This window comes from Panthera pardus, unplaced genomic scaffold (genome assembly GCF_024362965.1).
Source record: "Panthera pardus isolate Hobbes unplaced genomic scaffold, ASM2436296v1 HiC_scaffold_12, whole genome shotgun sequence".
Taxonomy (NCBI): domain Eukaryota; kingdom Metazoa; phylum Chordata; class Mammalia; order Carnivora; family Felidae; genus Panthera; species Panthera pardus.
The window spans coordinates 4,595,268-4,607,603 of record NW_026526677.1 but is presented as its reverse complement, the minus strand read 5'-3'; the positions used below and the strand labels follow the sequence as shown (position 1 = coordinate 4,607,603).

The 12,336-nt window shown below is 54.3% G+C and overlaps 1 protein-coding gene across 3 annotated transcripts in view; it reads right to left on the bottom strand.

Moving 5' to 3' along the window:
- Positions 1–12,336, bottom strand: part of CPT1A (carnitine palmitoyltransferase 1A) — a 56,475-nt gene that overhangs the window by 23,968 nt on the left and 20,171 nt on the right. For all 3 annotated transcript variants that reach the window (XM_053899356.1, XM_019415238.2, XM_019415239.2), the window contains exons 4-9: positions 9,290–9,461; positions 7,154–7,255; positions 4,462–4,599; positions 3,968–4,045; positions 3,171–3,278; positions 1,116–1,203 (exon numbers count right to left, since the gene is read on the bottom strand). In XM_053899356.1, coding sequence (XP_053755331.1) covers positions 1,116–1,203; positions 3,171–3,278; positions 3,968–4,045; positions 4,462–4,599; positions 7,154–7,255; positions 9,290–9,461 — 686 coding nt within the window. The remainder of the gene's footprint in view (positions 1–1,115; positions 1,204–3,170; positions 3,279–3,967; positions 4,046–4,461; positions 4,600–7,153; positions 7,256–9,289; positions 9,462–12,336) is intronic.

The following is a 12,336-nucleotide window of genomic DNA, read 5'->3' as shown; positions in this document are numbered from 1 at the left end:
ACGTGGTAAAAGGACGTGAGGCAAGGGACAAAGGGTGTGACACAGGGTGAGGCTGATGTTCTAGAGGACCATGTGCTTCCCGCACGGCGGCTGGCCGCGGATAGCCGAGACCGCGGAACGCGAAACCGCGGACAGGAGGGGGCAAAACCGTAGGACGCTTCATTAAAATCACTTTTACAAACACTATTAGGGGCAACTGCTTTTTGCTGGCCCGGCCACTTTTCGCAGCAGTCTGGCCACGGGCCACCCGAGTCCAGAGCGTGAGAGAGACAGGGGCTGACTTTTTAGCCAGGACGCCCCACGCCGGGGGAACAGCAGGTACGCTGCTCGAGTGACTTTTCAGAAAGCTTCTGAATCCCGGGTCCCAGAAAGCAGAGTCCAGACGGAAGCCCACCCAGAGGGCAGCTTCTGCGTCCAAGGACCCCCGTGCCCAACACCAGGGGACAAGTTACCGCCCAGGGCTCACAGTCTGGAAGCACCCGGCTGCCTCAACACCCCTGCTCCCCCCACGCCAAAGCCGATCAGCTTGGGACTCTATATACGACCAGCTTGAAAGGCAGCAATGGGTTCGGTAGGGTGGCCGCCATGAGGTCTAGACAGGTTCGTCAGGTGAGAGTGGCAGGTATTTCCTCCCGGCACGGCCACCCGGAGCCTCAGTGGCAGCACAGCCTGAGCTGTGGCCTGGCAGGCCTGGGACAGTCCCCGGTGATGCCACGTGTTCCTTTCATTCTCAAGGGTGCCCCGGCTTGGGCGGGTGATGTGGCCGCCCTACGCTCTGGGAGGGTGGGTGGGGGTCAGCCGTCCCGGCTCAGGTTGCTCCCGGGGGGCACAAGCCCGCGTGCATCACACGTGGGCCAGAGCAGACCGCCCCTGCAGGAGCCAGAGGAAGAAGAGGACATTCCTGCCCGGATCTGGAGCAGGCTCCCTGTAAGACGGCCTTCAGCCCAAGAGAAACTCAAGTCTGAAGACAAGCCACACGTCCGGTCAACGGAAGGAATGTTCCCGAGCCCGCATTCTCACAACCTCAGGAGGGGTGGGCACGAATCACTGCCCACTGTCATTCCGCCGCCTCCGTGTGGAGCGGAAGTGCTGCTTCCGGAAGGAGCCCCACTCACCCGTCTCCTCTCCCGGGATCCGCGAAGTGTTAAACATCCGCTCCCACTGAGCGGAACAGAGTGGGACTGTGGATCCCAGCAGCAGAATCTGCAACAAAAGTATGTTTCAAACAAATAAGAATTCCATGGCGGGGGCGGGGGAGGATGCTGAATTTGTGGGGCACCGGGCAGGCTCAGTGGGAAGGCCGTGCAACTCTTGATCTCGGGGTTGTAAGTTCGAGTCCCATGCTGGGGGTAGAGATTACACAAAAGAATAAAAGAAGAAAATCTTTAGGGGCGCCTGGGTGGCTCAGTCGATTCAGCAGTTAAGCATCTGATTTCGCCTCAGGTCATGATCTCGCGGTTCATGGGTTCAAGCCCCGCACCAGCTCAGAGCCTGGAGCCTGCTTCGGATTCTGTGTCTCCCTCTCTCTCTGCCCCTCCCCTGCTCACACACACTCTCTCTCTCCCAAAAATAAATGAACATTAAAAAAAACTGAAAAAAAAATTTTGAAATGCTGGATTTGTTTTCCAAGTGCACAGGGCGTTCGACTTAATCCCTTGCAAACTCTGCAAAGAGCAGCCTTTCTCTGGGATGCCTTCACCGCAAAGCAAAGCTTGAACTGTGCCAGGGCTTCCGGCATCTTCCTTCCCAAGTAACACGTTCTGATCGGTCATTTACAAACTGACACTTTCAACCAAAGGCGTATTTAAGAAAGAAATGCCTGGGTGGCTTGGACAGTCGAGTGTCCTACTTTGACTCAGGTCAGGATTCATGGTTTGTGAGTTCAAGCCCCGCATCAAACTCTATGCTGCTTGGGATTCTCTGTCCTCCTCTCTCTGCCCCTCCCCTACTTGTGCTCTATCTTTGTCTCTCTCAAGGGGAAGGGGAAGGGGAAGGGGAAGGGGAAGGGGAAGGGGAAGGGGAAGGGAAGGGAAGGGAAGGGAAGGGAAGGGAAGGGAAGGGAAGGGAAAGGAAGGGAAGGAAAAGGAAGGGAAGGAAAAGGAAGGGAAGGAAAAGGAAGGGAAAGGAAAGGGGAAGGGAGGGGAAGGGAGGGAAAAGGAAGAGGGGAGGGGAGGGAAAGGAAAGGGGAAAGGAGGGGAGGGGAGGGGAGGGGAGGGGAGGGGAGGGGAGGGGAAGGGAAGGGAAGGGAAGGGAAGGGAAGGGAAGGGAAGGGAAGGGAAGGGAAGGGAAAGGGGGAAGGGAAGGGAAGGATGAAAGGACATGACATGACGGGGCGCCTGTGTGGCCCAGTTAAGTGTCCAACCCTCGCTCTCAGCTCAGGTCTTCATCTCAGGGTTTTGAGTTTAAGCCCCTGCGTTGGGCTCCCTTCCCTGCAGGGCATGAAGAAGGAAGGAACATCTCGTCCCTCTTGAATAATTTACCAGCTAAACCATTTTCCTGCACAAGTAAGCAAGGGCTTCTTCCAGGGCTGGTTATGGGACCAAAGTACAACGAACGTATATCCATTTAGGATACGCACAGAGAGTTAAATCTCAAAATAATTATACAGAGTGAAAGAAGAGAGAGAGGAAGAGAGAGAGAAAGAGAGAGAGAGAGACAGAGAGAGTGTCCACTGTAGGATTCCACCTGCACAAAGCTTTGGAAAATGCAAACAATCTAGAGTAACAGGAGGCAGGTGGCGGTTACCTGGCAGGTGACGGAGAGGCTCAGCGAGAGCACAAGGCCCCCAGGGGAATGTCTGGGGGTGACGGCTGTGTTCACGGTCTTGACTGTGGTGACGGTTTCAGGGGCACATTATATAAATTCATCAGAACCTATCAAACCGCATGCCTCACGTATGTGCACCTCGTCAACAAAGCTGCTTAAAAAGAATTTTTCAGGGGCGCCCGGGTGGCTCAGTCTGTTAAGCCTCCGACTCTCGATTTCAGCTCAGGTCATGATCTCACGCTTCATGAGATCGAGCCCCGCGTCGGGCTCTGTGCTGACAGCTCGGAGCCCGGAGCCTGCTTCGGATTCTCTCTGTCCCTCCCCGACACGTGCACGCGCTCTCTCTCAGAGTAGATAAATAAACATAAAAAACGAAGCTCTTAAAGAGCAGTTTGCTGGCGTACCGGCTTGATCTCCTCCCTGTCTAGTCTCCGTCGGTACAGCAGGATGGCGTGGATCGCGTTGCCGGCTCTCGCCGCCTGAATCTGCGTCGGTAAGACGTACAGCAAGTCCTGGAAAGGGGCACACGGCACACAGAACGTTCGTAGCAGGAGACAAGTTGACGTAACTACACAGGAGGGCGTTTCTGCACCGCGGAAATCCTTCCCTACCTGTTAAATGACACCTGCTCTGATAGAAAACAAACCGAAATCCCGCTTCCTACGCTTTGCCGGTTTTATTTCATGTTTCACGGGAAAGTGAAAGGAAGGGAAGGACAAAGCAAGAGACACAGAATGAGGTTGGCCAGTTATTACAGGTATTAAATGCCAGTTCCCAAAACCCACTGTTTTCAGGGGCTTCTCACAAAAGAATGGCGTGTGCCCTCCCAGGCCATCAATGTCGCAGAAGACAGGGAAAAAAACCCCAAGAGACCCGGAAATGACACACGGGGCTCGGTCTCCTGGCGCCTTAGGGCAGCGAGGGAGGAAGCCGTGCGCCTGGCCCGCCAGGTCACTAAGCGCGGCAGCTGGGCAGGGACACGGGCCCTCAGGCTGCTGTGGCACGACCCGGTGCCCAGCGGTGACAACAGGGAGAGGGCACGGGCCCGAGAGCATTTCTGCTGTCCTCGTTTCTCCGCGGTGGCTCGGGGCAAACACAGAGACGCGCCCGCGGCTTTTGGGCACGGAGGGCGGGTCCCCGGGGCCGCGGACGGAAGCCCAGGGCCCGCGGGAGCGGGGACAGGCGCTCCCCCGCCACTCACCATGGCGTAATAGTTGCTGTTCACCATCAGTGGCCCCCGGCCCCGCAGGTAGATGTACTCCTCCCACCAGTCGCTCACCTGTCGGGTGCACACAGGACAGACCACCGGTAAGCTTAGCAGGAGTGACACAGCCTGGCGGGGCCCGGGACGGGTGGGGGGCAAGGACGGCTCCGGGGGACTCCTGCCACACTGCTTCGTGTTGAGGCGCCTGTGTGTGCGTGTGAGTTCCACACCCTCACAGACGGGGCCTCATCAAAACACGGCGCGACCCCCCGCCCCTGCCCCCCAGCCCCCCAGCCCCCCAGCCCCGACCCGCAGCCTCATCATCGGGTCTGTCCGGTCACAGTTAACGTCTCCTCCACGTCCCACCTCGGGTCACCCGCCAGGCGGCCCCTCTTGCGGCCACACACGGGGGAGCCCAGCTTCGTGGCACGGACCCGTGTTTCCACGCGAAACACTCGGCACCGAGAACGGTGGTGTGTGTGAGCACTTACGTAGTTTGTAGCCCACCAGGACTTCAACTTCAGATACCACTGCAGTTTTGGTCCGAGGCTGACGGCGAAATCTTGCGCGAGAACCGCCATGCGTTTAAAGTCCGATTCCTTCATGAGCGGCTTCACCGATTCCAGATACTAGGGTTGATGAAAAGCACATAAGCCAAGTTAAAATGCACGGGCCCCTCATCCGTGCCCCGCAAAAAACCGTAAACAGATTTCAAAGGTTTAAAAATCTTCCCCGAGTGGGGCGCCTGGCGGACTCAGTACAGCGTGTGGCTCTTGATCTCGGGGTCAGGAGTTCGAGCCCTGCGCTGGGTGTAGAGATTAAAAATAAAATCTTGCGGGGCGCCTGGGAGGCTCAGTCGGTTGAGCGTCCGACTTCGGCTCAGGTCATGATCTCACGGTTTGTGAGTTCGAGCCCCACGTCGGGCTCTGTGCTGACGGCTCAGAGCCTGGATGCTGCTTCTGATTCTGTGTCTCCCTCTCTCTCTGCTCCTCCCCCACTCATGCTCTCTCTCTCTCTCTCTCAAAACTAAACATTAAAAAAATTAAAAGAAAAGAAAATCTTGGGGCGCCTGGGCGGCTCAGTCGGTTAAGCGCCTGACTTTGGCTCAGGTCATAATCTCATGGTCTGTGAGTTCGAGCCCCACGTCGGGCTCTTTGCTGACAGTGTGGAGCCTGCTTGGGATTCTCTGCCTCTCCTCTCTCTGCTCCTCCCCGACTCCTAAATAAGTAAACCAACTTTAAAAGAACAAAAAAAGAATGAAAACAATTATGAAAAACAAAAACAAAAAAAGAAGGGAGCTTGGGTGGCTCAGTTGGTTGAGCATCCGACTTCACCCAAGGTCACGATCTGGCAGTTCATGGGTTCAAGCCCCGTGATGGACTCGCTGCTGACAGCACAGAGCCTGCTTTGGATCCTCTCTCCCCCTCTCTCCCTGCCCCTTACCCACTCCCGCTCCCTCTCTCAAAAATAAACATCACAAACAAGAAAGTAAAGCCCTCGGTTTACCAGAAAACGTTTCACTGTGCCAATATTATCTGCTGTGAAAACAGCTTTGAGGCAGCAATGAAATCTCTAGAAATCTCCTTGCATGTTTAAAGATGGGGCCCCATTGCTGAAACCAACCGGCTGTTCGAGTTTATTCAAAGTGAGATGTGCATTCGTGGAACTGAAAACAACACTTAGAATAAGCTCGAGCCAGTCACCAGAACCACAGGTGTCGCTAGGCCCGTCCTCAGGGGAGGGCAGCACACGAGAGCAGAGAGGAGGGGGGACTCGAAAAAGCCAACAGAAACTAAATGACTAAGCCTGGATTCAAAACCCAAGACATGTTTTTAAATGCTTTTATTTATTTTTGAGACAGAGAGACAGAGCATGGGCAGGGGAGGGGCAGAGAGAGAGAGGGAGACCCAGAATCAGAAGCAGGCTCCAGGCTCTGAGCCGTCAGCCCAGAGCCCGACGCGGGGCTCGAACCCACAAACCGCGAGATCATGACCTGAGCCGAAGTCGGACGCTCAACCGACGGAGCCTCCCAGGGGCCCCAAAGCCAAGACGTTTTTAAGGTGGGGCCACAGGAGAGGCAAAAACCGGTTGGGGTGGGAACGCAGGCACCGAGGAAACCAGCACGGCTGTTCCTTGACAAGTTAAACAAGAAATCCTCCCTGATCCCGTGATCCCAGTTCCAGGCTCGTGCCCAAGAGAACCACAAGCAGGTGCCTGAACGAAAACGAAAACCGTTCACGACAACCAAAAGGTGGAAAAAACTCAAATGTCCATCGACAGATGCACGGATGAATATAGGGCGGTCCGACCATACAGGTGGATAGCATCCAGTCATCAAGAGGAATGACAGACTGAGGGACACATAAATCTCAACGGTCTAAGAGCCGGGCGCACAGGACATATCGTAGGATTCCACTTACAGGAAACTTCCAGGACAGGCAAACCTAGAGACAGCCTAGTGGGAGCCGGGGGGCTGGGGCGTAAAACGGGTTATGATGCTCACAGGCACGGGGCTTTGGTGACGGAAAGTTCTGGAACTAGACTGTGGTGGAGGCTGTGCTAAGAGAATGTACTCGATGCCACACAACTGCACACTTCCGAGTGGTTACAACGGTCACGTTTACATTTTTATCACAACGTAAAACGCTAATCACATAACAAAGACCGGCGGACTAGATACTTGGGACGGATCTCTACACATGTGAATTATGGCTCAACGAAGCTATCTAAGAAAAGCGTTGTGAAGCCGTTTCTCTAACAAGGGTGATACCTTTTAAAAGACACCTAATACGGGGGCAACCGGGTGGCTCAGTCGTTTGAGCATCTGACTTCGGCTCAGGTCACGATCTCAAGGTTTAGGAGTTCGAGCCCCGCGTCGGGCTCTGTGACGACAGCTCGGAGCCTGAAGCCTGCTTCGCATTCTGTGTCTCCCTCTCTCCACCCCCGTCCTGCTCATGCTCTGTCTCTCTCTCCCAAAAACAAATAAACATTTAAAAAAGTAAAATAAAAAAAAAAAAAAGGAAAACACGTAACACATACTGATACATCAGAAAGGAAAAGATCTCCCACAACAGCCAGACAAGTCCGTGACCCAACGATGGTAAATTAACCCGGTCACGAAGCGGAATCCCAGGACACCTGCCCCTCGGAGCGGGCGCCACAGCGAGCTGAAGCCACGCTTACCCTGTTCACAGTATCCTGGACCGCAGGGACCGGCAGGCGTGGCAGAGACGTCTGGAAGCTGTACAACATGGGCTTGCGGCCTGAAAAGATCTTGACCATGCCCTTCAAAACAAAAAAGGTACGTTTGAAAACGAGAGACCGTGTTAAAGATGTGAAACCAGTTCTCAAGCACAGACGACTTGCCGACTAGTTACGGATGTTCTGCGGTGGCCTGTGTCCCCTCTGGTCTGTTTTCCGCCCCCGGGCACACAAACAAGCAGGGAAGCCCAAACGAAACCCAGGCTGATGAAAGCCCAAGTCTGACAGATGCCGCGAGGGGCCCGGGACAGGACCCCTTCTTGGGCGCCCAGATTCTGCTGTCTGACTGCACAGCTGCACGTGGGCCCCGTGTCAGTCAGCTGGTTCTGCGAGGCCCTCGGGTTAGGGACTGGCTCAAAACTCTGGCAACGGTGACGAGGGGCTGGACCGAGAAGCCTGGGCTCGAGCCAACCCCAGGAGCAGCGGTGCAGCCCCCCCTCAGCCACCGCCAAGCCCAATGGACAGCACACATCTATCTGCCTATCGGCCCTCGCTTTCATCTGGAATGATCTAACCTTGGTGTCGTGAGTGGTCATCTCCTACGGACCAGACCTCAAAGGCATTTCTAGGGCTCAAGGGGGGGGGGGGGGGCGGGGGAGGGGGTGGCTGGGACTCAACTGGACGTGACCAGAATGCCATCGTGGGAACACCATTTAGCTTTATTGTGTGAAGTGTGGGTGCCCTCTCTGACTCTCTTGTGGGTGTTAAATTCTGCTTCTCTTGGGGCGCCTGAGTGGCTCAGTTGGTTAAGTGTCCGACTTCAGCTCAGGTCACGATCTCACAGTCCGTGAGTTCGAGCCCCGTGTCGGGCTCTGGGCTGATGGCTCAGAGCCTGGAGCCTGCTTCTGATTCTGTGTCTCCCTCTCTCTCTGCCCCTCCCCCGTTCATGCTCTGTCTCTCTCTGTCTCAAAAATAAATAAAACATTTTAAAAAAATTTTTTTAATTCTGCTTCTCTGGAAAACTGAAATCTCACAGCCACGTGGGGACAGGAAGTCGGTCTGGAGGAGAGCGAAGCGTGTGGGTGAGGGTGGGCCCCGGGAGGCGGAGCTCAGCCGTCACGGGTAAAGTCGGACAAACGTCCACACGCACGGCAGACGAGGGGACGCTCAGACTACGGGCCCAGGAGAGCAGGCAAAACCCCCTCGGGGAGAAGGGTGAACCGGGGAGACCTGGTCAGACCGGTCGGCCAGGGGAACCACTCAGTCAGAAGAGCTTTGAAAGCAGCGGACGGATGTCACTCTACTTTGATGAACAACCTGGATGGCGAGCCCAGCACAAGCTAATATAGCATGTTCAGGACTCCCGGACTCTTTGCTCTTTGGCCACACGTGTGAGTCACGGGGAAGCAATGCCCCTGGCAGCAAGGAGAGGCCAACTCCCAGGGCAACCAGCTGAGCGTGGAGGGGAGAGGTCCACGGGGATCCTCCTTTGAAAGTACAAGGCACCCGCACCTGACTCCGTGCCAGGTGAGGCGAGCCAGCCACAGAAGGACCGATACCGCGGCGAACGGGGCGGCGGCTGCCCGGCCGGGGCACCGGCCCCGTCCCCGACATCGCCGCACTGTGGGCCTAAACCCTTGCTGAGAAGGTGGATCTCGTTCACGGGCTCTTTCCACGGAGGAAAATGGGGCAGGGCGTGAGGAAACTTTGCAAGGAGCTAAGTCTATGGCCCGGAGACTGATCATAGGGTTGCAGGTGCACACGTCCCCGCGGACACACTGCTAAACAGCTACGGCCTTTTGTACGTCAAACTGTGCCCCATAAAAGCACTTTAAAAAAAAAAAGGAAAAACCAATACCAGGGGCACCTGGGCGGCTCGGACGGGTAAGCGTCCAACTTCGGCTCAGGTCACGATCTCACGGTTCGTGGGTTCGAGCCCCGTGTCGGGCTCTGTGCTGACAGCTCAGAGCCTGGAGCCTGCTTTGGATTCTGTGTCTCCCTCTCTCTGTGCCCCTCCCCTGTTCATGCTCTGTCGCTCTCTCTCTCTCTTTCAAAAATAAAAAAAAATTAAAAAATCCACACGAGTCCGGCACCGAGGGCGAAGGGAGGCTCCGTTACCATCCAGATCTTGGTGGCGCGGCTCATCTTGCCGTGCTGGGCAAACATCCAGCCGTGGTAGGACAGCAGCACCTTGAGGGAGTAGCGCATGGTGATGATGAGGGCCACCCACAGCCCCGTGCCGAACAGGAGGCCGCTGACCACGTTCTTCGTCTGGCTGGACATGTAGCCGCTAGGGAGACGAGACAAGCCGAGAATGCATTATGCACTGCCAGCCAGAGCAGCCTCCCCTCGACACAAGTGACACTCTGGACCCCGAACCAAAGGGAGGACGCTAGCCTGGGTGGCTCGGTCAGTTAAGCATCCGATCTCACGGTTCGTGAGTTTGATCCCCATGTCGGGCTCTGTGCTGCCAGTGAGGAGCCTGCTTGGGAGTCTCTCTCTCTCTGTCTCTCTCTCTCTTTCTCTCTCTCTCTCTCTCTGCCCCTCCCCTGCTTGCATGCACACTTGCTCTCTCTCTCTCAAAATAAGTACACTTTTCAAAAAAATTGCTAGAAGAGAAGATCTTAAAAGCTCTCTCCGTAAGAAAAAAAAATTTGTACCTATATGGGGAGATGAATATTAATTAGGCTGGTGGTAACCACTTAAAGGCATATGCATCTACCAAGTGATGTTATACACCTGAAACTAACATGACATTACATGTCAGTTGTATCTCGTTTTTTTATTTTTATTTTTTTCAAAATTTTTTAACATTTATTTATTTTTGAGACAGAGAGAGAGAGAGCATGAACAGGGGAGGGTCAGAGAAAGAGGGAGACACAGAATCTGAAACAGGCTCCAGGCTCTGAGCTGTCAGCACAGAGCCCGACGCGGGGCTTGAACCCACATACCGTGAGATTGTGACCTGAGCCGAAGTCGGACGCTTAACCGACTGAGCCACCCAGGCGCCCCAAGTATCTCGTTTTTTTAAATGATTTAAGTGTGCTTCAAATTATTAACACAACCAATATACAGAAGCTAAAGGTACTTCCGATATTGAAACACCGCCAAGTTAACACCTTATCGTGCTTAAGTGACATTGAAACTAATTATCTTGAAGGTAAAATACTTTTCCTCCAAAATTTGTGTCTTTCTATAAGCCGTCAAATCCGGTGTTCAAGCTTGGGGTGCCCGGGTGGCTCAGGAGGTTGTCTGACTCTTGGTTTCAGCTCAGGTCATGATCCTACCGTTCGTGAGATCGAGCCCCATGTGGGGTTCTGCACTGATAGCATGGTCCCTGCTTGGGATTCTCGCTCTCTCCCTCTCCCTCTCTCCCCCCCTCTGCCCCTCCCCCACTCGGGTGCTCCGTCTGTCTCTCTCTCTCAAAATAAATAAATAAACTTAAAAAAAAAAATCTTGTGTCCAAGTTTAACTATAGCCTCTGCTTTATCTCTATACTTTCTTTTCGGATAGCGTAATCTATAAGCCAGCTTAGATCTAGGCATTTAAGAACCTGTCTCTCAGATCATCTACGCTTTGGATTCCGAAGTCCTACATCACTGAAGGAAAAGACACATACCCATTAGGTCCACAAAAATTGGAGAGTATCATGACGTTAACAAAGAGATGACACATTCAGGATTTTTAATATAATACACATATGGATACTTGGATGACAAGCATTAGCAAAAAAAAAAAAAAAAAAAGCCTTCTTTTATTTTTGTTTTTTTATTTATTTTTGAGAGAAAGCCCACAAGGGAAAGGGGCATAGAGAGAGGGAGACAGAGGATCCGAAGCAGGCTCTGCACGGTCAGCACAGAGCCCAACGTGGGGCTCGAACTCATGAACCTTGAGATCATGACCTGAGCCAAAGTCAGAGGCTTAACCGACTAAGCCACCCAGGTGCCCCCCCAAAAAAGCTTTCTTTTAAAGAACACATTCCTTCCGAGGCTGCAGGGGCCGGACAAACGCAGAGCATACCCCACACAGCCAGTACGTCTATGCTTATGAAAAGTCACCCGGGACCGTCGGAGATGCTCTCCAGGAAGATGGTTCCAGAATGACCCTCGAGCCTGGAAGACGCTGGCTCTTAACCTGGTCTTTCTAAATCTGGGCCAGGGACGGCCCAGTTCACCGCAATTGGTTTAGAGGGAGCAAAGAAACAAATCGTATAAAGACCCAGATTATCAAGGGCTGTAAATAGCCACGACTTCTAAATATAATCCAGTGTTAAGGGTCCACACTGGAGAGTAAATTAAAAATCCGTGTTAAACCCACAGCAGTCTGAAACGTACGGAGAAATAGCATGACCCAGGGTGGAGGCCAGCCGTCTGCAGGGGTCGGCCTGTGACTCCCCAGGACCACCAGGACAGGAGGAGCAAGGTTTGCCCAGGGCATCAGGAATGTTGGGGTCCCCGCCTTGGCCTCCCAGGCCCCCAAGGCAGCGCAGGGGATCTGGCAGGCTGTTCAGCCCAGGCACGCTTCCCCTGAAATGATGGCATTTTTATTCTAGGCCCTGCAGACGCTTGTCAAGTCCCCAGCCGGCATTCCTGAGGCCGCGTGGAGGCCGGGAGCGACTCAGCTGGACTCTGGGCTTTCAACAAGAAGGGATCAAGGGCAAAGGGCACCTGCTCAAGGCGACCCAAGGCCACGCTTTTAAATTTTTTTCTTTTAATGTTTATTTATTTTTGAGAGAGAGAGAGTGTGAGCGGGGGAGGAGCAGAGAGACAGGGAGACACAGAATTGAAAGCAGGCTCCGGGCTGCTTTCTCAAAAGGCCCAGAGTTCATCTGCTCGGCTTAGGCCAGCCCCCGACACGACAGGGACGGCCCGGGAAACGTGAGGACACGCCTGGGCTGCCCTCTCGTCCGTCACCGGGGTTCCCACCGTCCACACGTGCCCTCTGGCCCGAAAAACAAAGCCCAGCTATGGGATGAGGCCTCTGGGGACCGTTATCGCTTTAGTAAGAGACTTAAAAGGTTTGTCAGTGCAAACAAGCAACAGAGAAATAGGATTGGAGGTCTGGCACGGAACAGCCACGGCAGCTGGGAGGTACTAGGATGCTTTCCAACCAGAAAATAGGGGCGCCTGGGTGGCTCAGTCGGTTGAGCGTCCGGCTTCGACTCA